Source organism: Syngnathus scovelli, chromosome 9, assembly GCF_024217435.2.
Source record: "Syngnathus scovelli strain Florida chromosome 9, RoL_Ssco_1.2, whole genome shotgun sequence".
NCBI classification, from domain to species: domain Eukaryota; kingdom Metazoa; phylum Chordata; class Actinopteri; order Syngnathiformes; family Syngnathidae; genus Syngnathus; species Syngnathus scovelli.
The window spans coordinates 3,615,575-3,643,531 of record NC_090855.1 but is presented as its reverse complement, the minus strand read 5'-3'; the positions used below and the strand labels follow the sequence as shown (position 1 = coordinate 3,643,531).

Sequence of the window (27,957 nt, the reverse complement as noted above, 5' to 3'; positions counted from 1 at the left end):
TTTAGTTTTTTTTCAAGATGCGCTTTATTTGAGCACCGATCAGACCGCTGCTGTAACAACTTTCATAAATACATATGTGTGTAGGGGAAATGTGACATTGGCAACAAAGCCAGACATTATTTTGAAATATTTTATCTTGACTCGAGCACAAGTTCCGTTGGATATATTTACAAAATACAAAAAAAAATTTGGTGACACCTACTGAAATCCAGTTCATAGACACTACCTCTATAGTCCAACATGCTCTTACAAGAATTGAATCAATTAATATCTTGAAATTGAAGTTCTATATCAAACTTTGTAAAGGATTACATTTGAAATACCTTCATTCATTTCCTAAAATAAACAGATTCAAGCACCTCTGTCAAATATCCAACTGAATTTAAAAATTCCAATGTGAACCAAAGCTTGTGCTACATTTTCATTTCCGATTATTCAAAGGTGTACTTTTTAACGCTTGGGGTTCAAACCAAGCAATGTTATTTCCTTTGTCAGGGAGCATGGAGGGGCTCCACTTCAAAGGTAGCGTAGCAATGCTAACACAAGCCCAGCTTGTCTTTGAATAGCAGGTGCACCTTTCTTTTTATTATAAGCTTGAATGATCGAGAAAGCGCAAATGATCAAAGTCGCTTGTCTCACTGTCGGCTGCCACGCGGCAGGGGATTAATGGAGAAACGTATTTTCAATCGAAAAAATGGTGGCTCGCTGTCGGAACTCCAATGGATTCCATACAAGATACAACAGAAATGTGCTCTCTCTTTCTCGCCACGGTTACAAGGCCTTCTGTTGGAACCTCACTGGCCATACCGTATCTAAAAAAGGTCGTAGATTGTTCGGAGGCTGCAGGGCGAGCGTGGAAAGCGGCGCGAGAGGGTTTGCCTGGAAGGCGGACACTGGGGGAGGCGGTGGAAGGGGCAGGAAAGGGTGAGTGAGGAGGATGGAAGGAAAGAGAGATGAGAGAGGGACGGGAGAGGGGTGAAGGTAATGAGGTAGGTGGGCGAGCTGAGCTGGGTGGATGTCGGGAGAGGGGCCTGAAGCCGGGGAACGGACTGCGGAGAAAGCTGGGTGCTGTAAAATTAAATGATGGAGGTTGGCCAAAGGGGGGGTGAGTGCAAGGGGAGGAAGGTTGGGGACAGGCAAAAGCCGTTGAAAATCTTCTTGTGGGTTCATGTGTTGGAGTCTTTCGTGAAGGTTGTGACCCGTTTGCACTGGGTGAGGATTCTGTGGAGGCTTGAGTGAGGCCACAGGCGTGTACGCCTCCCCTTGAGTCCCACACTCGTTTATCTGTGCCGTGCAAGTGAGGGTTGTCTCCATGGGAACATCTGTGCTCTCTTCACCTTGTTCCAGAACTTTCTGCATGTGCTCTCTGGCCTGTTCCTGGAGGAGTCGATACTTGTCCATCTCCTCTGCGCTAAAGCTGATTGGCTGAGGTGTCTTCTTGTCATCAGACCTAATCTCCACTGCACACAGATTTGGCATACTGCTTTGGTTGGATTGAATCAAAGCCAGAGGATGTTCACCGTCCAATTTCTGACTCACTTCTTCTTCATCACCACACTCCTTCTGAATCCGTTCCAATTGTTCTTTCCGCCTTCTTGCTTTTTTTTGGATCGCAGGGAGCTTCCCAATGAGGGGGAGCTGTAATGTCCGAATTGGTTTCTGTGGTACGGGATCGCTTTGGCACGGGATGCTTTTGTCTGTGGTCGTAGAAACAGAAGGTTCTTGATCACAGTCTGACAGTGACTTGGTCCTTTCAAGCTGAGATGTGTTGCTCACCCTACAATGATGTTCATTGCGGTCTGGTGAAGATTCTCTAGCATTGAAGGTAAGGTCGGGTGAAAGAGATAAGTCACTTTGCGAATTTACCTCGGATCGGGGTCTTCTATATGTCATACCTGAGCAAGTGCTGCTCTTGCTCCATTCCCAGCTGAGCTCAGACACCCTGCTGCTGCAAGGGCTGCAGGAACGTGGGCTGTGACTTCTACTGGTGGACTCTCTTGACGGGCTGTACATGCGCCTACTTGTCCACCATTCAGGGCTAGGCACATACCTAGAGTGCCCCGTCCCTGCAGATCCCCACGCACAACTGGGGCTCCACCTACTGTCAGGACCAGTTCTAGACCCGGAGGTAGACCTCCGTGTCCCACTTTCCTCCCAACTGTCGTTGCTTCCCAACGTCCACTTGTCCCAATCCGCATCTTCCATGCTTGCTCTCCTGTTGCTTGGACTTAGGCTGGCCCTACTGCCCCACTCCCACCCCAAAGCCTTGTTTCTCCATCTCCATCCAGAATCCAGCCTTTCGTTCTCCCCAAGCCACTCCCATTGGTCTGAGAACAAACCTCGGTCTTTGCAACCCATCCGCCGCCCTCTCTCTATCTCCCCATAGTGTCTTAAACTACTCCCGTTACTTTGAATGAACCTTCTATACCCGTGCACGACTTTTCTCTTTCTCGCCGGGCTGCCGCTACAGCTGTTGTCAGGGTAACTGCAGTCAATGAAACTCCTGGGGTTGCTATGGTGACCCGATTCCCAAAACAGCTTTGTGTTACATCTTGGTGAGAAAGAGTTTAAGGAGCAGCGAGATCGCCCGGGAATATGCTCCCCTTCCGTGTCAGGTGCACGTCTGGCAAACTGGGGGAAACTACGACACGGTTCCCCCTGCTCTCCGCCGAGCACGAACTGAGATGTCGAGTTCCTGTGAGGTCGTCTCTTCCCGACGGAGACGTAAACTGGCTCGGCCTCCGTTCTCCCTTGGAGACAGCTGCTCCTCCACACTTTTGCCTCCCGGTGTCCTTTATTGTCTCCCCAACTGTCTCCAGTCTCTCCCCCTCTGGGGCTAACGTTGTAGACGGCGGAGACAACACTCTTCACTTTACACCTCCGTGATTGGCGTCCATTTGCGGCCCTTTCCTTCCCCCTCCTCTTCCTCTTTCCCAACTTTGGCTTCTTTACGCCGTGTTTACTCTTTTTGCACGAGATGCCCCCTCGCGGGTGAGTATCGCCTGCACCCTCGCACGCCATCTCGCTCTCACACCTGTGCGGGCTTATGCTTGTCCTGTTTTCGCTAAACCGGGTGACAGATTCTAATTTACAGTTAAGGTCTCCCTCCTGGATGTTCGCTAAGCTGTCTCCCGGAGGAGTTGCGAGGTTGATGTCAGAGCTGTCACTGTGAGTGGGGTCAAACGGAAAGGAGGACGCCCTCACATGATGATCTATACTTAGCATGCGCGACGACCCTTCTGATCCTCCCCCTGACGATGAAAGGTTTTTGTTCTCGTCTAACAGGTGTGCTTCCGCTTTGACATTCTCCTCAGCTTTTTTCGCCTCGTGCGCCAGACTCATCCCTTTTTGTAAACGAGTGTCTGGTGTAAGAATAGCCGGCTCGAGTTCTTCTACCGCTTCCTTTGTGCAGTTTGGGTTGCAGCTATAAGAGATACACGGCTCACACTTGGTGAACTTCAGCAAACCCACAGGCCACCCGACGCAGGTGGACCCATCCTTACGCAAAACGGACACCGCTTCCGATTCCTCCTTCAGCTCACCGCTCTGATTATCTTTCACCGTCTCCTTTATTTGGTTGTCCTCAGCGCAATTTCCTCTCGTATTACTTGGACCAACACCTTCAATTTCCCTTTCAATGTCTTCCAAAATGCCCTTAATCCGCTCTCTCATTTTCTCCCGCCTCTCTCTCTCCTCCTCCTCCTGGTCAGAGAAAACCGACGCAGAGGGCTCCAGCCGCGGCCCCCTGCGTGAGAAACAGAAGGACACCCCACGCCTGCCTCCAGCTCTCCCTCGCTCCTCCAGAGGCAGCTGGCAGCCCACTTGCTGATTCACTGCAAAAGGACCTTGATCGGACTCGAGATGAGTGATTAGCGGGGACTCGACCGGAGTAACCAGCGGTGTTTGGGGGAGAGGCCGGCATAGATTTTCTCGCTGGCGGCTCAGTGGAGATGTACCGCCGTGTTTGGCTTGGGGCCTGTGTGTGTGTTTTAAGGCTTCAAATTTGTCCACAGGGCTGCGAGCTTTGTGTTCCGTGTCTTTGTCTTGCTGCTGGCTGACAAGCCTGACAGTACTCCGTAGCTCAAACGTCCTTCCTTGGCCACTGTAATGAAATACACAACATATTCAATTTCATATTCCTGTCCAAAAGAAACTGAATTTAAAAGAACATCCAGGGGTGTCAAATCTATTTATTTGTTGCCCTCAGAGCGTCGTGAGATCAAATAAGTGTTTAATCATCTCATATTATCATGCAAAAAGTGAAATGGCAATGTTATTTATTACACACAACAAATATTTTTAGCAAGGGTCATGAAATTTAGCAGAAATTTTCTTCCAAGGGCCATATAAGATGATGTGGCGGGCCAGATCTGGCCCCCGGGCCTTATGTTTGACACCAATGACTTGGGTATGTACTTATAAATCTTAATTGACTAAATTCCATATTCACCTGTGGCCCACGGACGGCAACTGAGTGCTCCCACATCTGCGGCTGCATCCATCAAATCTAAGAAACATGGAATAGATGTGACACACTCAAACCTCTACGGAGTGCCGATTTAATTTTACACGCACACACAAACTCACCGCTGGCGTTCCTGCTGCAGCTGTGCTCGCTGGTGGAGGCGTCGGAGAGCTTTCTCCTGCTTGCGTTGATCCTTCCACGACTTAGAGGCCACATTGCGAGCAAACTCCCTCTGCTTGAGTTCCTTCAGCCTCTGCAGTAAACACACATTAGGGAAGGGTGATTTTTAAACCGCATTTGCATTTGCAGATTTTTCTCCGCAAAATGCGCTCAGTTCATTCCATTCAGCTGAGACAAAAGTGCTTTTTTCGATTAATGCCCAGCTTGAGAGCAATATCTGGCGGATTCTCGATTAGGGACACAGTTTGAGTGGCAGACTTTAATGTCAATGCTGAGCTGTTTGGATACCAAGAGAGAAATTTATGCGGGGGACGGTTTGATTTTCATGACAGTTTTGGAGTTGCAACTTTTTTATTTATTTATTTATTTATTTATTTATTTATTTATTTATTTATTTATTTATTTATTATTTAGCACACAAAAAAATATATATTAATTTACTATTTGGTCTTGACTGGCTTAGAATAACTTGTGAGATAGGTTAAGGTGGACAATTTTAACAATTTTATTTATTTATATTTTATATTATTTACATTTAATTATATTTATTATTTTATTATTTATTTATTTATTTATTTTTATTTAGCACACACAAAAAATATATATATATTAATTTACTATTTGGTCTTGACTGGCTTAGAATAACTTGTGAGATAGGTTAAGGTGGACAATTTTAACAATATTTTATTTATTTATATTTTAGATTATTTACATTTAATTATATTTATTATTTTATTTATTTTTTAAAAATTAGCATTATAATATTATTATTATTAATTAATTTTAACAATTTTGTCATATTTCTTAAAATATTCTCACGTCTTGACAGTAGGACATGATCGGAAAAAAAAAATCATGCTACCACAATGCGTTCACGCTGCTTTTTAAAAATAACAACCAACCGCGCTTTGTTTATGTCGACGAAAACATGTCCGTCAATGTAGCTGTGCCGATTCTCTCAAGGATTCACAGCGCTCTTCTCCGATTTCCTTTTCTGACACACGCTAATCCTTCCTTTATCCACGCTTGGCAGGTGTGTACATGTGCCTGTCTTTGTCTGCTTGTCTGCATCTTGAGGCTAAGGAGGGACTCGGGAGTTGCTGCGCCATTGTCCTCCGACATCTCTCTCGAGTCTCTTTGCTTCCAAACATCTTGGCCATTTGGTGTTTACGTGACATATTATTTTTTGCAGAATACCTGGCAGCATCATTATTATGCACTCATCCCCCCCCCCCTCCCCCCACATGATGTTACTCATTCCCACCTATCATCCAGAATATATCACTTGCATGCACACACATCAGATTAGCCCCAAAGACATTGGATCTATTTATACACTCACTTTATTTTCACACCTAGATCTCGCACAGGGGATGACAGACGTCAGGTTAATCTGCGCCGAGTCTTACACAAGCAGCTTGTCGTTTTACATTATCATTTGATGCTTAACATCCCACTATCAGCTCACTGAGGACGCTAATGCGGAAGCACTTGTGTGTTGTGGGAGTTGATTGATGCAACATTTCTTACTTCTGCATCGAGCTAATAAGAGTTAGTGATGTAGTACAAAATAAGTTTTCTGTTTGTTAACCTGCTACTTCCTGCTTTGTTGAATATGGCATATGTTAGGAACAGGTGGGTGGTGCCATTATTTAATTTTTTTTTTTTTTTTGCTCAAACCAAAAATATTTCATTACAAAATTTAAATAATGGAACAACAATTAAATATATTTTTAATTCATTGTTACTATTAGAGGCTTTTTTATTTTTATTTTATTTATTTATTTATTGTTTTATTTTATTTTATTTTATTCCTCCTTTAACCACAAGAAATGGACCAAATAATAAAAATAAAATTCAGATCACTAAGAGATAAACAAATTATTTACTCTTCATGAACTCTATAGCTTTCTTATTTAAAATAAATATAGATATATTCTGAAATCTTTTTTTTTTTTTAATTCTAATTCTTTTTTTTTTTTTTTTTTTTTTACTTTTATTTTCACACACCAGGGCAGTAGAAACTGGGTAATTTTAATCAAAGTAGTGAAAAATTCAAATAACTCCATCTGCATATTTATCTTGGTCTGCATGTAGGTTATTTTACCACCCTCAGAAATTTTTTGAAAACTATTTGCATATAAAAAGGTGGAGGTCATTGCCATTTCCCAAATGGTGTCCATCAAAAATAATCTTCAATTAAATCACACTGGACAAGGAGTCAGTGTTTGACTTGATGGCTTGTGTCAAGTTCCTTTAACGGCAAATCTGTGAGTAATATTCAACATATTCAAGCATGGGGGGGCATCGGTAATGAACCGCAGCGAACAAGAAGCGGAAGACGGGCGGCGGACCAAATCAGAGTTGGCATGCTCAAAAGCTGTCCATGATGATGAGAGCCGGAAGGAACATGCGAACTTGCCTTCCTACTGGAATCACAGTGCCAGGTTCCTCTTCGCTCATGAAAACGAAATCTATATCAATATTCCTTCAGACCGTGCGACGCTTCCAAGCTGTTTGGTGCCTGGCATGATTTTGAAAAACATCTCCATGCAAATGTCTCTTGATTTAAATGAGGGCCATTTATGTTCTAATGAGCAATCTCGACCATCGACGGAAAACGCTGAGCACGGCTCTTATGCAGACGTTTAACCCCGAATCAATGGTAGACAGCGTAAATGCAATCAGCCTCCATTCTCCAAAGCCAATACTCCTGCAGGGAAGCCATCTTCAGCTGGAATTTCATCTCTTGTCTCCTTGCTCAGCAGTGAACATGCATGCCACGCTGTGTGTGTGTGTGTGTGTGTGTTCTCAGCGCCAGTGGCTACTGTCAGCTCACAGCCTCGTGCAGCTTGTTTCCCGCGCCTGCCGCTGGCTAAAACAAAGCATTAACATTGGCCTGCAGTTGCTTCAATCCGTTTCGAAACAACAATGACAGTGTCGGGGAAATAGTCTTATTTAATGTTCATTCCGTGGCCCGGTGTGGGCGTCTGGAAGCCATAGGCGGGTTGGCTCGGTTCGGAGATTGCTCGTGCTGTATGTTTATTCCACGACTTGGCAGGACAACACAAAGCCGAACGAGAATGCGGTAACCGCGGAACTTTCAGCTTGTTAGTTCCAAAGTAGAAGCTCGTGTATGAAAATGAGAGCACAGGAGAGGGAACCTGCTGCCGGGCCTTTTCCGAACGCTCCATTGGCTTCATCTTGTCCAAACTGGAATAATACAATCATACTTGAGTCATGACTAATAGTTTTTGTTTTATATGTGTGTGTGTTGTCTGCTACTGTGTGTTTGGGAAAGCTAAATGGAAAAAAAAAAAGCAGGTTAACTCATTCACTCACAGCCCAATTACAAATTGACGTCTATAGCTGTCAATGGTAGCGAACGGGTCAATCACGTTAAGACATCTAAGATTTGAGCTTACAACATTAACTCAAATGCATTTTTTTTTTCACAACTACTCAAATGTGTCACGACTTTGACACATTTTTGATCATCAGTGCAATTAACCGGTCTGATTAATCTACATCAATATACATCTCTGCCTGGAGGCTCATTCTTCATCAGTGATGTCATCACCCCCTTCACATCAGAACCCGTAAGATGTCATCCCAAGTTCATGTGCTTCCCGCTGACGTCTATTCCTCCTCTTCACATCAAATATTAATTGCTTCGTTATTTCTCATCCCTTTCGTTTTCTTATTAGTGATTGAAATCTAATGAGTGTGTGTGTGCCAGGCGTATTGCAGCAATTTTTAAGACGCCATTTTTGCAACAACGCAAATGCCCCTTGGAGTTTTTCATCTCGTCATGTACCTGTTTGTGCGCGTGGTCGTAGGAATTGATGTGGTTGTCAAACTCCTGGTGGCGCAGGTACTGCTTGTCACACAGCTCGCAGTAGAAAAGAGACTTCAGATCCTCCACTGAGCAACCCAATGCTCGTTCCCCGCGTTCCTGCAGAATACACGCGGAAAAAAATTGAAGTAAGGAGAGACATGGCGAGAAATGGAGGCAATAAAGTGACAATAACCTGAAGGCTTAAAGCCGAGCGGTAGCCGTTTATAGCAAATCTGCATCCCGGAGATGTTCGCCCATCGTAATAACCCGGACATCTGCTCTGAGTAGAGACGTTTAACGGCACGCCATTAAAGTACTTTGCGGTAGCATTAGCTTGAGGTTAACAAATGCGTCGGATATAAGTGCGGGCCCACGTGAACCCGCTGATACCCTCCGGCGAGGGAGAGGATGAAATCTCAGCTGTCTGCTTTTTATTATTTTTTATTATTATTTTTTTTTTTCTACACATTACGAAAACTTTTTTTTTTCTACACATTACGAAAACATTCATGTTCAATTAATTAAAGACTAAAAATTGCCTTTTTGTCTATAAGAGCCATTGACTGGTCCACTCTGATAAACTAGGGTTGTCTCTAGGTGACCTTTGACCCTCATGATGATTTGGACAGATGGAGTCAAATTGAGGCTATCATTAAAGTTTCTCATTAAATTTTGAATCAAGATGAATTTGATGCAAGGTGGAAGCTTACAAGGAGTCAGGGGCAAGGATAAGGAAGTTTGAAATATGGAAGAAAAAAAAGGGGCGGGGCTAAATTAAATGCATGATCAGGGAAATGCAGGACAGGTGACAGGAGAAGCGATGGCGCCCGTGGATTACTCAGGCATGTTGACAGAAAATGGATAAAGGTAACGCTTTGATAACTTTGTGCAAACTCATTTTCATCTTTTATTGATAGTTAAAAGTTGAGAAGAACATGCCAGCTGTTCATCTATAATTTGAAACTTGGGTTGGGAAAAAAAACAGAATTTTATATAATATTCAGCAGTAGTGGGTCATCTACTCAAATTTCATTCAATTCAGCGACTTTGCGAATCAATGTTAAATCTAGCTTTTCAATTTTCAAACTACCAGCAGGTTCTTCAATAGAAAAATACCTAACATACCAAAAGTCAATTTCTCTATAAAATAACTTCTATTTATTTTTCTGTACAAAAAGTCCCCGAGTCACATCAAAGTCAAATCGACAGCAAAAAAAAAGACAATCGTGGGGGAGGAAAAAAAAAAAAAAAAACAGCAGTATGGATCATCCATAATGCACCACTTGGACTTTTGTGTGTGAATATCCATGCGTGTCCCGGTTGATGTTTTTGTGTGAAGATAAGAATCAGAGAAACAAACTCGTAGCAGATGTGTGTGCAGAACGAGGACAGACTGTACACAAATGGCACGTGGACCCCGGGGGATACATCACTAGCTCACATCTGCCAATGGATAACCCCCCCCCCCCCCCTCCTCACCCCCTCCCATCTGAGAATATTCAAAATTGTGCACAGTAGATGTTTGTGTGTGCGTGTATTCATTCCATGCTCGGCTTCAGAATGTAATTTCCCCCAGGCTAGGGTCTGCCAATAAACACTATTGAATTCTGTTCTACACTGACATGATGGGAATTTAATTTGAGCTTGTCACTTCTTTCTATACTTCTTTTTCCAACTCCATCCTCTTGCCGTAGTCGTTACCCCCCCCACCCCTTCCCTTTTATAGCCCCCCCGTTTGCCCTTTTCTCCTTCTGTCAAACGCCTCGTCTGTGAAGCGAGGCCGGCCGGGTCAGACAGTCTGACAGTGCATATCACAGCTCCACATTATTGTATTATTACCATTGAGACTAATGATCCCTGATGTGCATATGAAGGTGATTTTAATTAAAACAAGATGGATCAAATGACTTTCTTTTTCAGCCTCGCTCAGTCTGCAGGTATGCTAGGGGCGGGTGAATATATTGGGATGGAAGATGGATTAAAAAAAGAAAAAATGGTTTTGCATTGGCTGCTTGATTAAACAATGTCCCAACACTTTTGTCCATATATTATTTTATTATATATATATTTTTGGGCTCGCTCAGTCTGCAGGTAAGCTAGGGTCGGGCGAATGTATTGGGACGGAAGACTGATTAAAAATATAAAAATGGTGTTTAATAAAAGGCTCCTTGATGAATCAATGTCCCAATACTTTTGTCCATATATTTTTATTATATATATTTTTTCGGCTGTTTTGTTTGCTTGATTAAACAATGTCCCAACATTTATTTATATATATATATATATATATATATATATATATATATATATTTTTTTTTTTTTATTAATTTTTTTGGGCTCGTGGTATGCTAGGGGCGGGCGAATGTATTGGGACGGAAGACTGATTAATAATATAAAAATGGTGTTTAATAAAAGGCTCCTTGATTAATCAATGTCCCAATACTTTTCTCCATATATTTTTATATATTTTTTTTTTGGCTCGCTCAGTCTGCAGGTATGCTAGGGTCGGCCAAATGTATTGGGACGGAAGAATAAATGAAAAATACAATAATAAAATTGGTTTTGTGTTGGCTTCTTGATTAATCAATATCCCAATATTTTAGTCCATATATTTTTATTATATATATTTTTTTGGCTCGCTCAGTCTGCAGGTATGCTAGGGTCGGCCAAATGTATTGGGACGGAAGAATAAATAAAACATACAATAATAAAATTGGTGTTGGCTGCTTGATTAATCAATATCCCAATACTTTTGTCCATATTAGATTTGGAGTCAGAGTGGGTGAGCTGGCCGACAGGATTTTCAACAGAAAGGTAAGTAATAAACATTGATCCTTTATGCCAGTGAGTGTGTGTGTGTGTGTATTTTATCGATCCATCTTGTCGACCTAAAGCCATGACCAGGAAATGATCCAATCACCCACAACGGTCTTTTCTCTGAGTGCTGCCTCAGTGATGAGATTGAAAGGAGTGTGTGTGTACGTGTGTGTACCTGCCCCCCGTTTAGTTTGACGCAAGCTAACACAGTGCAATTATCTGTCGAGAAATCGCTCGGATATTTACGAGAAAAAACGGAGCTCTCAAAGTTGCCATTCTACTGAATTCCAACCCTAAATGTGATTTCTCATGCATCGACAGCCATATGCAAATATAAATTTGATTTGCGTCAGGAGGGAAAAAAAAAAAACACAATGATGACCATGAACTTGAATGATCTCGTGTTTGCTTATGGCGTCAGCCATGCCTCAAATAGGAAAGACTTCTCAAGCAAAAAGTGGAAGGATGTAATTGAATCTGTTGCAGCAAGAAAGTCACACTTAAAATGTTTTCCACATGGCCCCGACTGCTTTTTGGCGTACGCTAATGATATACAATATATTCATGAAAAAGCTCCCGCGAGAGAACTCGGCTTGTGCAGCAGATTGAATGTGTGCAGTGGAGAATGTATCCTCCTTTTCACCACCTTCATACATCTTCATTACTTTTGTGTATGTGTTCACTTTTGTAAAAGAACAAAATGGCAGTTGGAAATGCATCGCAAATATTTCTGGGTATTTTTTTATTTGATTTCGCTGTGGCGGCCTTTTATCAGTTAGTTGATAAAAGGGTCAATGGCAGCCAGAATAAGATTTTAATGGACAATTTGACAGTGGTGGTGAAGGTGAAATTACAAGATGGCTGTAATTGCTCGCTATTTTAAATTTGGTTCATTGTGAGTGGGGCTGAAACATACGGAAGAGGATTTAGAGCCAGTGAAGAAGAAAAAAAATGAGGGGTGACAGGATTCTGACTTTTTTTCTCAGAATTCTGACTTTGAAGTCAGTATTGGGACTTTAAAGTCAGAATTCTGACTTTATTCTCAGAATTTTAAAGTCAGACTTCTGACTTTATTCTCAGAATTCTGACTTTAAAGTCAGAATTCTGACTTTATTCTCAGAATTTTAAAGTCAGAATTCTGACTTTATTCTCAGAATTCTGACTTTAAAGTCAGAAAGAGGAAAATCTGACTTTAAAGTCAGAATTCTGAGAAAAAAGTCAGAATCCTGTCGCCCCTCGTTTTTAATCCTCTTCTGTAGAAACAAGTTTTCTGAAAGAAACATGAAGAAAAAAAAGTAATTTTTGTTAGATTCATCCCATAATCACATTTACTTTTCATTTCCCGCACCACATTCTAAACTGTTGATTTTGTTAACACGATTGCAAAAATGACGGAAAAACATTCGTCCTCAACTCTTGCCAAAGATTAACCAGTTGAATTGTAATGATTCCTAATTTAGCTTGGGCCTTGTCATAGCAATTGGGCATGCAATTTCTAATTGTTTATCAAGCCCAATTAGGCGTTTAATTATCTTAATCCATAATTAGCATCCTAGCCTGGACACACTAATGAAAAGAAACAATTCTATTTATGCTGCCAAATTTGTTTGCGCTCTTAATCTTCTTCTAGGTATCCGTCACATTTATTTATGCATATTTTTTTTCTTTCCCCTTTTGTCTTTCACTCTGCCCTATGGAGCTAATGACACGTTTGCTACTGTAATGATCTAAAGATCTCCGTTAGACAAAGTCACGCGGCTCCGAACGAGACAGCAAAGCGATAATGAGCTGATATTTACAACCTTAATGTATCTCCCTTGACTGCCTTTATTATGCCTTCATGGCCACTACCCCCCCTCACCCCCTCCCACCCCGGTTATTTATTTGACTGATGCATGCCCTTACTAGTCAATGTCTGTGTGTTTCTGTCTATTTGAAATGTTTGTGCAAAATATAATTCGGGTCCATTTGCAAATTCTGCACCGTCGAATCGAGTACAAAATGGCAGACGTGAGATTGCAGTAGTTAGCTTAGCGTGTACGGTGTCTATGCAGAGCTAAAAGTATGAGGTCATCGCCCAATGTAATGTTTAGGTGTCCTAAATAAACACTTATTCATATCATTTTTTCAAATTTGATCAAATATTTATCAAATAAATTAATTCTAAATTAAAATTATATATAAAGTATGAGGTCATCAGTAATGTTTATGCCACAGGTGTGCTAAATAAACAATTATTCAAATAATTTTTCCAAATATTTATCAACTAAATTAATTATAAATTAATTCTAAATTTATTTGGAATATTTATCAAATAAATTAATTATGAATTAATTATAAATTGAGCAAATTGCCACAAAATATTCCTGAATAGTATCATGTGACAAGTTGAATGCCCAAGAATTGAAGAAGAACAAATGTTGGCAGGGCAAGCTTAAAAAAAAAAAAAGTGACAGGATGATGGAAAAAGAGACATTTGCACTTCCATCAATCGCTCTCGACGGCCGAGGTGAAAGATGAAGCCGCGCCAAAGTTGATAATTCGAAGCTCGGCGAGTGCGATAAACGCTCCGTTTGCATAAATCGTTTCTTCCTACCGCTTGTTTAATATTCGTAAGCATGCGGAAAAGCAACGCTTCTGTGACGATACTTTATGACACGGATAAACAAAAGTAGGCTGAATGTCACTCAGCAGTTCATCTCCATTTGTCACTAATTCCAAAAATGACTTCAACGCGTTGAAGAAGATGATGAAGCGTGCCGCGCAAGCCTCGTTGCTCATATGTTCTATTTTGTTGTTTCTTGGCCGACGGAATAAAAACATTGTGCTTCTCGCTGACCTTTGAGGTTGAGCGGCATGCATGAAACAAACTGAATGAATAAATGATGAGCAGATTATATTTGCTAATGCTCACTGTGCCCTTTGTAGTCGGGTGCGCCTCCTCAGATTTGATCTTCAAACTTTGCATCGGAGTACAGTTGCGATTATGGATATTGTATGCAATTCATTTTAAATGTTTCTTCTGTATCTTCATGCCATGTAGGCCATGTTGCTCTCTCTATGTTGAATTTAAAGGTTGCTTCCATTGGATGGCAGAAAAGTCATGTGATCCTCCCCACAACGGCGCAAACTCCCCTTTCTTCATGTACACAGTTAGACTGCACCAAAATAGTCATTTGTTTTGAACATATGAAATTAGTTAAATAAGGAAATACAAAACTAACATCTCTGTTGCAAACCACAATAATAAAAATATTGTAAATAAAATTGCGGCATTATCTTTGTAAAAAAAAAAAAAATTTGTTCCTGCGTTAGATCTCACAATACCCTACAAATGTGAAAAGTGGCCAAAAAAAAATTGCTTTTTCCTTGTTGTGCCAGACTGAAGCACAAATCATAAATCCCTGATAAGTCCCAAGGCCCCGAATGAAACGATCGTTGCGATACGGCCATCAACATTTAATTCCATGTCCATCAAAAGGTGAGTCAAAAGAACCTTCCTAGTGAGCCGCGGATCTTTTTCCCTCATCCCATTGCCTTCTTTTTCGTCCGAGGGAACATCCAGCTTTATCTCTTCTCCACAGGTGCCTTCTATATGCAGTGCACGTTGTCATTGATCAACGCTGTTATGTGCCAAAATTCACTGCCCGGAATGCGGGCGTGCATGCGTGGGGGCAAGGTGAACACACTTGACTCTTCAGTCAGAGTGGATGCCCTTTTTTTTTTTTTTTTTTTCTTTTTTTTGCTTGGTGCAAAAAACAAGGTTATTATAATTAAAGGAAATAAATGGAAAACAAAAATTGGAAAAATAATCATGGTAATATGAATAAAATAGAATAAATCAGAATAGATTAAAGTAAAATTAAATAAAATTACATTTTAAAAAAATAAAATAAATAAAATAAAGAGCTTCATTTTAGGCCGAATGAATTAAAACAAACTAAATTTGGAAAAAACAAAAGTCAAAATAAAATTGACCAGTCTAATAAAAAAATCGCGCCAAAAACAAGGTTATTATATTAAAGAAAATGAATGGAATCAGTAAAACTAAAATTGAAAAATAATCATGGTAATACGAATAAAATAGAATACAATTAAATTAAATTAAAAAAAATAAATAAAAAAGAGCTTCATTGTGGGCCAAATGAATTAAAACAGACTAAATTTGGAAAATACAAAAGTCAAAATAAAATTGATGGTGCAAACTTAACTTGACTGGTACAAAGTATCCAAATTCCTAAACTTCCCCAAACTAGTCTAATTTTTTTTCTTACTGTATATTCATCATTTCCTCCCTCCCCTCCCTCACTTCACTCTTTAGGGACTTATATTTGTTTCTCTGAAAGGCAATTTTTGCTTTTCCTTGCCCTTCTCTGAGCACATTACGGCTCACCCTATAAAAGCAATTACAGGAAGACAAAAGGACGGCGATTGTAAAGAATGTAGCCGTGAGCTTGTCTCATGGTCTCTCCGACAGAACATGTATCCGGTAATTATGCGCCGCATGGAGCCTGTTTTCGTTCTTGTTTTCCCCCTGGTGCTCTCTCCGCCGTAGATCCGAGGCAGGAGTAACTCCAGTCAATTGAAACCCATTCCTCTTCAGATGCTTTAGAGATTTTTATATTCGTCCACACTCTGTTTTGCTTTCACTGTTTCTCCTCCTCAACAACACTCGGTTCTCTCGGGTACGCTCAGTGTCAGCTCTTGACAGAACGTGTCCATTCACTGTCAAGCCTTCGTTCCTAAAATACCATCTCTGGTATCAAGTACCTTCTGGTAAATGGCAAAAAAATGGAGCACACCTTCGTGTTATTTACACCAAAGACATACTTTCCATTAGCGAACGTGTGCTCTTATCTTTTTTCCGATTACACACCCTCGGAGAGGATTGCGTCCATTTTGTGGCTCGATCAAACTTTAATCTGACATCCAAGATTGGTGACCCAAATGAAAAAGACAAAATGGAGGTAATCAGTGTTGGAGATTTAGGAAACAAGATTAACAAGATTTTCAGATTGCATTCCTTAACGTTCGGCTAAATTTGGACAATTTTCGGGAGGGAACGGTCCAATTTTGGCCTAGCCCACACTCTGAGATTGAAGCTGTTAAGACCCTGTGCTGGATCAGGGACTCAAATCCCAGCAGGACTCGCTGAGCAGCTCACTTTGTCTTTCTCGTTGCATCTCCCGGGTACGGCTGCATTAGTATGTATGGCCGCCGAGCGCTCGGAGTTTAAAGCTTCATGTCGCCTATTAGATGAAAATTTGACACCCGTGTGCAGCTGTAAAAACTCCCCTCTTGTCGTTGTGTTCAGATTCCATCCCCGGAGAGATGCTGCGTGAAGCGAGCCAAGTCTTGAAAGACATTGTTTTGCTTAGTGGGGTAATTTTGCGAATCAATGATTTCGTTGGAGGAGCAACTTTAATTTCTTGGAACGATTTCAGGGTTTTTTTTTCCTGGCAGGTTAATCCCAGGGACCTGAAGCAATCTTTTTTTTTTTAATACCGTCAAGAGTTTGACATTTTCTTGTCTAAAAGCAAAGTTTAGTTTATTCTAGAAAACTAGAGCTACTCTAATCAATTTAAGAACATTGATTGTGGAGACTTTGAAAATCAAAAAAAATATTACTGATATTCTAAATATTTTAGACTACATTAATATAATTAGTGTACTGTGTAGCAAACTAATTCATTCCTACTTCTGTGCAGCGAGTAGATTTTAGATTAATTTCATATCTTATTAGCCACGCGCAATATTTAGCCACTCTTTTAGCTAGCTAAAGCTCATTGCTACATTTAGCTAGCTTCTGCGGCGTGAGTAGCTCTAATTTACTCAAACCTCTGACTTGCTTCACTTCTTATGCATCCAGCTCATCCAAGCTTTATGCGACCTCGACAGTTGATTTGCAATTTTGCAATTCAGTGTGTTTTCACGAGGCACAAAATATAAATTGCCCGTCACAAACTGCGACGCGAAACCGCTTATTTTGAGAGCTAGCATTCATTTGTGCCTTTCTCCTTTTATCTCTCTGCCTCTCCATCCAGCTTTTATTTTATTTTTTGCTATGACTGGATTAAAACCAAAGAAACAGAGGCAGGGGGATGAAAAGCGGACAAAAGCTTATTAAATATGTGAGATGTGATGACATTAAGCTATATGAAAATAAATTAAGGACGAAATGCGTGAGGGTGGATTGCATTTTATTTATTCTTGAGAATGAAGGGGTGAGAAGAGGCGAGAAGTGTGGCGTTGGGTTGTGGAGCACTTTAATCAAGGGGCGAGAAATCCTGCATGTCCCTTTCTGTTATCCATTATTGATGCCTGCCTGAGCTAGCCTGATGAATCATTAAGCTACTCATCAGGCCTGGGAATTCCGCCTCCTTTGCCCGATGACACTCATTTACATAAATAACTCTGTCATATTTTTTTGCAACGTTCAAAAACATATAAGAATTATTTTGTGATTTGTCACGGCTCAGATTAGTCGTTTTTAGCTTTTCCAACACGCTAGCCTTGTTGCAGGATAAGTGAACTTGTGTGTTCTTTCGTGCCTCGTTTGTGCGTGTGGCTTTTTCTAGATCACAGCGGGAGGGATTTTTGTATATGCATTCTGAAGAAACAAAAAACATGCTGGTTGAGAAAGAGAGCGAGGCAGCAGAAATGTCAGAATAAGTCACATAAGCGAAGTATGTTTACGCCTTGCCTGTGGGTTTTGAAGGAAGTAATGAATACCTGTGAAATGATGATGCACACACACACACATGCAAACGTATTTATTCTCAAGTGTAGGGTTTCCCTTTCACTCCATCATTTTAGTGAGAACTCCTCTCGGCGTGCACCGCCGCGACTTATCGAAACCCAATCACGCCAAAGTGACATCTGCAAATAGACAGAAGGAGCAGGAGTAAGGAGGAAGCCAAGTCTTGGTAGCTAGGGGGGGTGGGGGTGGGGGGGAGCGGACCACTGCAAGGCTACCGTCCCTGCGGTACACTGCAAACACTTTCTGTGCTAAAATGAGCGCCTGGCAGCTTCAATCTGCATAAAGATAAAAAAAAAAAAAAAATCCTGCTGTGACTCATGATAATTGCAGCGGATTGTTGATTCCATTGTGGCTCATGGAAAGAGTGGTTGGGACAAACAGAATGGATTATTAGGATCTGTGTTTTGATTCCTAGTCAAGATCGTTACCACCAGCAGCTCGACGCTATCGCAAACTTCTAGCGGGATGTTGTAATACTTTTGAGAACAGCCCGTAATGATGGAACTTTTCTTTATGTCCTTCCAACAATTTTATACACTGCACACGATGTTTTCACGATATCACAAAATCGGCCTTTACTACTGTACTTCAGAATGTATGAGTTGCAAAATCAAAATTGGCCTATTATTTTTTTATATGCACACACAGTTGGCAACTTGAAATTCAAGTGTGCTATTATTATGGACACAAAGGGTTGCGCAACACATGTAGACAGATATGATTATATCAGCATGCATATATTCTTTATCCTGTGAGTAGATTATGACAGCTCATTCAGGAGACCTGTCTGTATTATACTGCCCCCTGGTGGCCAAGGCACAAACTCCAAAAGGAGCAGCACAATGGAATTGGAGTAAAAACCCTTTTACGACTGGTTAATTTTGAAATATGTATATATGGATATGTGTGATTGGACGCATCTGACTAATTATTAATTAATTTATTTTGAGTTGTATTTTCTCGATACCTTAAGGAGAGTATTTTGTTACTGTGGTTGCATATTCCAAAATTTTAAAAATTACAAAAAAGTCATAAACTCCACTATAATTGTTTTTTGACAGGTATGATTTAATGATGTGACGCTTCTGAAATTGCCTTTTCATCTATAAATCCTTCACCCGGCAATGACCCTTTCTCCACACGCCAGGAGTTCCCCTCAGGGACATCTGATGGTGGGCAGAAGGGGAACATTCAAGGTGAAGAGGTCAATTTAAGCGTGACAGTCAGTAAAGTTGAAAATGAAAACATTTTTATTTTCTATACCACGTATTCTCATGAGGGTGTTGGTAACTGACCATCGGTACCAACCAGTCAATCGGAGGGCACCATCCCAAAAAAAAATTTAATCCCGAGTCGGAATTAAGTTTTTTTTTCCACGAGCATGATAAATGAAAGTGTCCCATTTTTTCCTTCAACTCACACCTCCAGATACTTTTTTGAGGGAAAGACTATTTTAAGTATATAAGCCAATTTGCAATGTGCATGGCGCATTTTGAATAATTATTCTGCTTCCTTTTTGGTTGGGCTTTTAAACTGTAGCATTTTGAATTAATGCCAGCACTGCAAAAAAAGATGGCAAACACATTTTAATCTTATGTTTTTCGGAAGGTGAGATGCAGGGAATTCTTCATCCTCTTTGATCTATGAATCCAAAATGCCTTCTAGTTATTATTTTCATAAAGCCTACAAATGTAGCATGCTTCTGTGAGCAAGGCGGATCTAAAGATCAAACTGAGAATAAATTCCAGGTTGCTTTATTCCGACCCGGGTCGCTTCTGGTCTGGGAGTAATTTGTTGGCTTGTGCTCAACCAGAGGGTGCTGGTTCACAGCGTCTCGCTCTCTCAATGAATCATCCCTCCTCTAGAGAAGAGATAATTAATTTGTCTGAGCTGCTTTTAACCCGAGCAGCATGTCAGCCGTGGAATGGTACGCACCGCCGGCATTCGAAAACGTGGGTACAACGTGGCCAACCTACAAGTGCATGGAGGAGCTAATGCATAAATCCATCTCCATGCAGTATCCAAACATTGATGCATGAATCCAGTCAGAGAGGCAGAATAAGGGATCAATAAAAAATAAAAAAAGGAAATTATTGAATGGCAAGTTCCTTGAAAGATTTTCCCTCAGCAATATTCCATCAGTATTTCCATCACATAAAACACACACCAACTTCAATATATGGCTGGTGTACTCACAAACATGGGCACTTGCGCACACACCCATACGCGACCGGTAGGAGTCAAAGGTTATACTCCTGAAAAATGAATGTGCTGGAGAAATGAGAAGGAGAGCAATGTGAAATGGCTGAAGGAAGATGAGGGCCACCAATGTGGTGACCTCAGACAAGGAGCACATTAATAGCAGACCGTCCCACTCTTAAAAAAAAAAAAATATATATATATATATATATATACTATAGATTTGTTTTAATTTTATTTATATATATATATATATATATATATATAACTTATGTATATAAATATATAGATATATAAAATAATATATATATTTATCTATATAAAATTATATATATATTTCCAAAAAAAAAAATATATATATATATATAAATAATAAATAATATATATACGTATATAAAAAATATAATACATATATTTATCTATATAAAATTATATATATATTTAAAAAAATACACAGAAATAAAATTATATATATTTAAAAAATGTGTGTATATAAAATTTATTTTTTGTGTGCTGTTTCATTTGATTCTTCAACACGTGTCATTCACTTTGAAACCGAGCTGCTGTTCCAGATGGTTGGCCAAATCGTCTTGTAATTATCAAACACACGTTAATTGCATTAGGGAGAGTTTTTTTTTAATATGTGCTGGTGTGACTCCAGGTAATTATCTGATGCTGAGATCACTAATGACCACACATGCAAACATCTGTCCCCGGGTAATGTGCAAACTTAGATTTAGAATATTTGCTTTGTGTGTGTGTGTGTGTGTGTGTGTGTGTGTGTGTGTGAGAGTGTGTGTGGGTGTGTGTGTGGGTGGGGCGGGGTCATGTGGTATAGGTGTGCAAAATTCGTGTAGGCGCAAATGTTATTTTTAAACTGTCTTAATTGGCTTTAATTATGAATTCCATATGATCAAAAACAGGGAAAGTGTGAAATGACTCTAATTAAAACCAAATCAAGAAAAAGAAATTGTACACTACATTGATATGGATGACAAAAATTGCAGTACAGAGTGTTGTGTATGATCACAAAAGTTGAAGGAAACTTTATGAGGACTTTATGGATCCCAGTGGAGACATTTAAGTGTTCCAGCAGCATTGATTCATGTCAGACAAAACAAATATGAGAGAAATAAAGTGAAATTAAAATAAAATAACAACAATAAAACAATAATGTATGTTCTCCTGGAGAAGCCCACGGGCCTTGAAGGCTAAAGCAGAATGACCGAGGAGAGGTCCGAAATTAACGGCCTGGAGCGAAGGTGCCTTTTGAGTGCCCATAAAACTTTTATGTCTTTTTTTTTTCTTTTTACTTTTCTTATAAACTCAAACTTTTTTTTTTCCCCCCACTCCCCCAGGCTGACAATAAAGTGTATTCTCTCTTGCGCAATATGTTGTTATTAGGGAGCAATTCCAAGTGTTGAAAATAACCATTTTGCATGTTTATGTGAAATTGTATTTATGGATAAATTTACTATTTAATAAAGAAAGGCCCTGTTTGTTAAAAAAAAAATCACACTGGTGGTTACACACCATGAATCCAATCTGATGACATATTGTGTGCTACCACCGCCCCTCCCTTTCTGTTTTATCACACGCCGCCCTCCCCCGTGCTCGGAGAAATAATTTATCAAAAGGTTCAAATGGTCTTTCAAGTCATGTAAGTTCAGCCTTTCTACTAGTGTGTGTATATACAGCAGTAAACCGCAGGTCAAAGGTCAAATAGATAAGCTCCAGTGAGTCATCCATCAGTTTAAGTAAATAAATAACATCTCAATCCAGTAGATGAGCAAGGGTCACACAAAAACACAAACTCCAAAAGCACTATTTGCACTTTGTAAACAAACAGGAGTTAAATGTGAGGTAAAAAAAAGAAGATAAGAAACGGGTACACTGGGGAGAAAAGCAAATCAAAGAAAGCCCAGATTGAGTTTGGAAAAGAAAACGGCAAAGAGCCATAACGTAAACATAGCGTATTTCCTCGGGGGAGTCATCCTGGCTATCAAGTGGAGGTTATTATGCTATGAAGCGCTAATGAATTCATTAGCTAAATGAAATGTCAATAAAGAGCTTGAGAGAGTGCGAAAATCAATGCAGAGCGTCTCATTGGCTCGCCCCCTCCTCTTTGGCATTGTCCTGGCTTACCCATCCATCCCAATTACACCCCCCCCAACCCCCCCATATGGTCACAGTGAGTGTGATGGAGGACATAAGTGGTGATCAGCACGAGCACTTTGCAGTGGTCAGCAAGATCGAGCCAGTCTTACACTACTTTAGCATTCAGCCATACTCACCTGCCCACTTTGAAACGGTTTTACTTTGCTGACTGTGTGTGTGTGTGTTTGTGATTGTGAGTGACCGCAACATTAGAAGCTTTGATTCCATAACAACCTTTCAAAGTGTTCAAGCAACAACTCGATGGCCGCGTTTATTTCATTTCAACCTTGTGTAAACCCTTTAAATCCTACCATAAAGTATAATCTACTTCTAAGCCACTGTGGGCTAAAGACAACTCAGAAGTGGTCAACAATATCGGCGGAGACAAGCTAAAAAAAATTATTGAAGAAAAAGAGCTTGAGAAAGCGGCGCTATTTAAGCTAGCAGGAAGAGCTTGAGAAAATGGCGCTATTTAAGCTAGCAGGAAGAGCTTGAGAAAATGGCGCTATTTAAGCTAGCAGGATCGCGTACTCAAAAGTGCTCAATTAATTTTTCAAGTAGGCCTTGCAATTTAATTGTTAAAAATGAATTTAATCTATGACTCAGTAAATAGTATTGATTTAACAAACGCCCTTGTTTAGCCCTCGTGTACACTGTAATTAGGAAATAAAAATAGAATAGTTTAAGCTAACAGGATCACGTACTCAAAAGTGCTCAATTAATTTTTCAAGTAGGCCTTGCAATTTAATAGTTAAAAATGAATTTAATGTATAAATCAGTAAATTGTATTGATTTAATAAACGCCCTTGTTTAGCCCTTGTATACAGTTTAATTAGGAAATAAAAACAGAATAGTTTATTCCATTATATTAAAATGACAGCTGCACACATTGGCGATAAAAGTTGATGGGTTGGGGAAAAATTTAAGCACCAAATGACCGATGCGCATTCAAAAACCACACCCACATTTTTATGTGTTATTTAACTTAGAAATTAATTTCAATAACAGGGCTGTACCATGTTTGGAGGGGGGGTGTAGGTGCTTGGTTGGTGGAAGGAATGTTTCAATCATGACTAAATCATCCAAAATATAAAATTTGATTTTTCACATCTCTGATCTGGATGATCAATTGCCTAAGATGTTGACACCTTGGGGAATGACGAAATCGGGCTTTCTTACGTTTTCCTTGAAGCTTCAAATCTCATCTCCCCCAACTTCCAACAATTCTCCTTTGTCGCATTGCAATGTGACAAAGATTGCGAGGAAAGTATCGAACCAATCGGCTGTGTTCATTTGTATTTTCTTTTCTTTACACCTCTAAATTGTTGGGGGCATATGTTTAAACACTAAGTCATTTCCATAAAGACTGCTCGTCACCCCCCCCCCCCCCCTCCCTTGGTGTCGCACGCGCATCTGCGTTGGCACTCATTCTGACACCGGGCACCGATTCATCTGTTTTCTGCAACGGCAGTTAAATATACATCAAAGCGGATGTTCATTTTAGTATGCATGCACAAGGCAATATAATATTCTACTGGAGGAGGGAGGGGGAGCAAGGGGGGGGGGTGTCTCCAAAAGTCCCATGATCATAAATCAATTCAAATATGGGCCTCCGTCCTTTTGTGTTGCTTTTGTCTCACCTTCCTGTCGTCAATAAAAGACGTTCAAAGCGCCAATGAGATTTTGAAGACCGATTCATCGGTGACTGTTAAGCGAAAATGGAATTAGGGGGACGGCAGTCATAGCTAATTGGCGATCAAGTGTGAACGTGTAATGTCGACATAGCGGGCAGTCATCTTTCTGACTCATTCCTTGATGAGAAGACGAGAGATTTCTAATAAATCTCTTTTGGTTCGATAATTGTTTGATTTGTAAAGAGCCACATTTTAAAAATGGTAAGGGGCAATATGTAGCGGCTGAAATCTGATTGGACAAAAAACATAATTGACACAAAAAAGATATTTGAAGCTAAGAAAAAAGCGACAAAATGTAGAAACTAAACTTTTGGTGTCACTTTTGGTATCTTGAAATGTAATCGGTCAGTTATTGTTGAAAGGGGTCTGCTGAATCTCTTGAATCTTGAATCTTGAATCTTGAAATGCTACAAGCTAGCCGCTAACTCAATCAATGTTGGTTGCATGCTACTTCCATGTCGCTTTTAATTTGTTAGCATTGTCGTTTGTCGTTTGTGATCATTATTATATTTCAGGTTTTTGTGACCTTTTTGTTTGCTGAATTAAGATTTCATACCATTTCTCTCTTTCCTTAATTGATTAAGAGGCATTTCATCATGTTTTTGTTTGTGTCCTCCTCAACGTGAAGGACAAATTGGCACTCACCTTGTCTGAGAAGACATCTCACCAAGGTGCAATATCTCAGCAAACACAAACCATTCCATTCAAACAGGCTTGACCACAACACTGTTTATCCTTCTGACAGGCACATAAATTGGGCCGTGTCCACACGGACGTGGATAAATATGGAAGCGTGTATATTTGTCTGACCTTCCCGATACCCTCTTAGTCAGCTTTTATCGAACTTTCAAGCTTTGCGCATGTAGATTTGTCTTTATCAACGCCGACACGGGCCTTATCGTCTTCAAACCGCAACTCGGACAGAATTCGAATGACCTCTTCCGCTTCACAACTTAATAACACTAAAGCGTTACCTCGGACTAAATAGGTGCTTGATGCCTCATTACTTTGTGATAATCATCCATCCTGTTTGTGCTTCCTGTTAAATTAAGTAAAGCATCCTCATGCCAGGAAATGATTTGAACTCGATTACAAATCAGAGGTGGCACAATCCAAATTATGTACATTTTCTCATCCGCTCCTTTTAACGTGATCATTAATTTGGGAAAATGATTTATTGCAAGATCAGTGAACTGACAAAACTAACTTTTTAAGGTTATGTAAATTCTTGTAAGCTATTAAAAGTGAAACATCCCCCAAAAGATTTTGCGGCTTAAACTTTTCCAGTTAACTTTGTCAGCAGCAGAGTAGGTGTTCATAATAAAAATATATTTTTTTAATGATTTGATGTAACGATGAACATTTGATAGCTTGTCGCGTGATTGTTTGCATGTGGCGAACAGAAGAGCTAAGGGAGCGTAGCAACAGACGGATGAGACATCAAAAGAGCGAGTGGAGAGGTGAAGGCAGACAGATGAAACGCACACTTAATACAACGTGTCACCGTTCAATATTTCAGCAATGACATTTCAACACATGTAAGTTTGTCAAGAAAGATGTTGCGCAATCTGATGGATTAACATTGTGTCATGTCTCTTTTTCGAAACGCCATCAGGGAATAATTGCTGCCTGTGTGCAAGACCAAATTAGTCCTAATGAGAACTGTTGTTTGAGCCAAGTTGCATTTTAGACAAAAAACTAATATTTAATCAGAGTCCTTTTAGTTAAAAGTTGTCGACGTTTCCAAAGGGGCCAATTAAAAAATATTGAGCAGTGTAATTGTGTAACATTGTACTGATGACTCTCTATTTATGTTAACAAGCTTTTTCCCTCTAAACTTATCTCCCAATAAACACCAATTATCAAGTTATAAAATCAAATTTTTTTGTAGCATCACGACTACAGAGGATGTTTTTATTGTCTCAAACCGAATAGCATGCCGCCATCTAGCGGTTGACAGAGGAATTACATCCAAATCAGAATTATATATTTTTAAAAATCCACAAAATAGCAGTCCTCTAAGCCTGTTTTCAGAAGAGGCAAGTTTCCAGGTGTTGAATCCAACTTTTTTTTCCAGTATCTCTTCCAGACTTATTACTATCACCTAGCGAGAGCGGGCCAAACGTGACAGAATGCTAATGACTCCAGAGAGAACACAAGGATGAATACCAGCTGCTGTTTTCTGCCTTACGCAGCAAACTTTTCATAACTTCCAACACTTTATCTTGTCTCACATTGGGGGCTCATGAAAAATGCGTGATGAGGGCACTTACACACATGCACAAACACACACCGTTTGACACCAAATGCCATTGTAGTGGCTGAAAAGAACCAGTGAGAAAAGGTCACGGAGTTCTTCAAATAGTCTAGACCGGTTCCCCCCCACACACACACATTCTATTAGTAACACACCTCAGGTAATTAGTGCTATTTACAACAAGGCAGCTCATCTCATCCCCAAAGCACTCTAATGCAATTCCATTTATTTAATTCTCATTGCCTTGGGAAGCAAAATTAGCATGCGGAGACAATGACTTTTTGCTTGAATACCCAATTCTGGCATTTACATCCCCCCCCCCCCCCCCCCCCCATGCAATAATAATAAAAAACAATAAAAGCAATACAGCTCAGTCATTAAAGAGGTTTGCCTGTGGCTGGGAGACTTTCCTACCACTTTAATGTCAGGCGGTATTTTCCAAAAAGCACAACTGTATAAGATGCATAAACATTCGGGAGAGGGGGGGTACTTACCGGTGACTCACACGCTGCTGTGGTGCACAACGGCCCCCTGAAGACCCCCTTGACGCGCCGAAAGTGTCCGTTGCTGAGGTGCGTGGAGCTGATCACCAGGTAGTAACAGGCGCCGCACGCCATCCCGGGGGAATCTCGGGGCTTGGGGCCCATCCGCGGCCACCTTTCCGTCGCCTCCCTGCGGCGTCCCGAAGTGCGTCAAAGTAGGCGCAGGTGAGGACCGACTCCCTCCTCACACCCCCCCACTGCACCGCCACTCACTCGTAAGTGCGCACATGGTCAGTAAGAATGAGAAGTCACATGTCACAAAAAGCTGAGTGTCTGGAAAGCCGCGCTTGACATGCTGTCCTCGGTCAGGGCGAGATGAATGAATGCGCGTCTCTTTTGGAGGGGGCTTCGGTTTGTGTCTCTCCCCCCTCCACCTCTGTGCCCCTCACCCCTTCTTCCTCTCGGGTTAATGCACTTTTGCAGCTCCTACTCCGCGCACGGAAAGATGTTGGAGGAGGAGGTGTGACGCTCTTCCCTCCTCCCCCGACTCTTCTCTGCTTCTTGATGGCTTCTATTGATTGGCACCAGATTTAAGATGTCCCCCGTGCTATGAATTAAATCCAGAGGTGTGCGAGGTGGCGGAGGCGTAAATCCATCCACAGGAGTTATGGTCGAGGCTCCAGCCGATCAAGGCAGGCTGATGTGGATCAAATTCTTTCCCACGGAAGAAATATACACACTCTCTCTCTTCTCCTCATCCTCTCTCGCTTGCTCTCAGATTTCTCTCTCTCTCGCTCTCTCGCTCCCCCTGATCTATTCTGTGTCAGCATGTGCGTATGGATGAAATTCCGCTCAGTGTGAATGGATTGCTTTCCACTCGTGTGTGTGTGTGTGTGTGTGTGTGTGGAGGGGGTGTATGGTTGTGGGTTTGTTTGGGATTTTCTTTCTTAATCTGACATGAATTCAATAATGTGTTTTAAGTTTTTAAGATGAGGCGTTGAGTCGTAGCGGGAGCAGCGTAGTTGGGGAGCTGTTCACTCACGTAGTGCTGAAACTAAAGCAGGCACAGTCAAGTTGACGAGACACATATTAATCACCCCCCTCCAGC

General features: G+C 40.7%; 2 protein-coding genes across 4 annotated transcripts in view; one reads left to right on the top strand and one right to left on the bottom strand.

Annotated features, from left to right (window-relative positions):
* On the bottom strand, window positions 1-27,912 carry LOC125975344 (G patch domain-containing protein 8). Its single transcript, XM_049730792.2, has 5 exons — window positions 26,862-27,912; window positions 8,463-8,600; window positions 4,588-4,718; window positions 4,451-4,507; window positions 1-4,102 (listed from the first exon to the last, which is right to left on the bottom strand). Exons 1-5 carry the CDS (start codon window positions 27,012-27,014, stop codon window positions 772-774), a joined length of 3,810 nt encoding a protein of 1,269 aa, XP_049586749.1. The 5' UTR covers window positions 27,015-27,912; the 3' UTR covers window positions 1-771.
* Window positions 8,598-27,957, top strand: part of LOC125975400 (metalloreductase STEAP4-like) — a 43,660-nt gene continuing 24,300 nt past the window's right edge. For 2 of the 3 annotated variants that reach the window (XR_011087343.1, XR_011087342.1), the window contains exons 1-2: window positions 9,041-9,350; window positions 11,249-11,297. The gene's annotated coding sequence lies outside the window, so the exon portion shown is untranslated. Of the gene's footprint in view, window positions 9,351-11,248; window positions 11,298-27,957 lie in introns of all 3 variants that reach the window. The other variant, XM_049730969.2, reaches the window with a different exon arrangement.

Coding starts and splice junctions, on each gene's coding strand:
- LOC125975344 (XM_049730792.2), bottom strand. CDS start 27,014: ATGGGCCCCAAGCCCCGAGATTCCCCCGGGATGGCGTGCGGCGCCTGT. Junction 8,601..26,861: donor CAGCAGCGTGTGAGTCACCG/GTAAGTACCCCC, acceptor TGTATTCTGCAG/GAACGCGGGGAACGAGCATT. Junction 4,719..8,462: donor ACGACCACGCGCACAAACAG/GTACATGACGAG, acceptor TGTTTACTGCAG/AGGCTGAAGGAACTCAAGCA.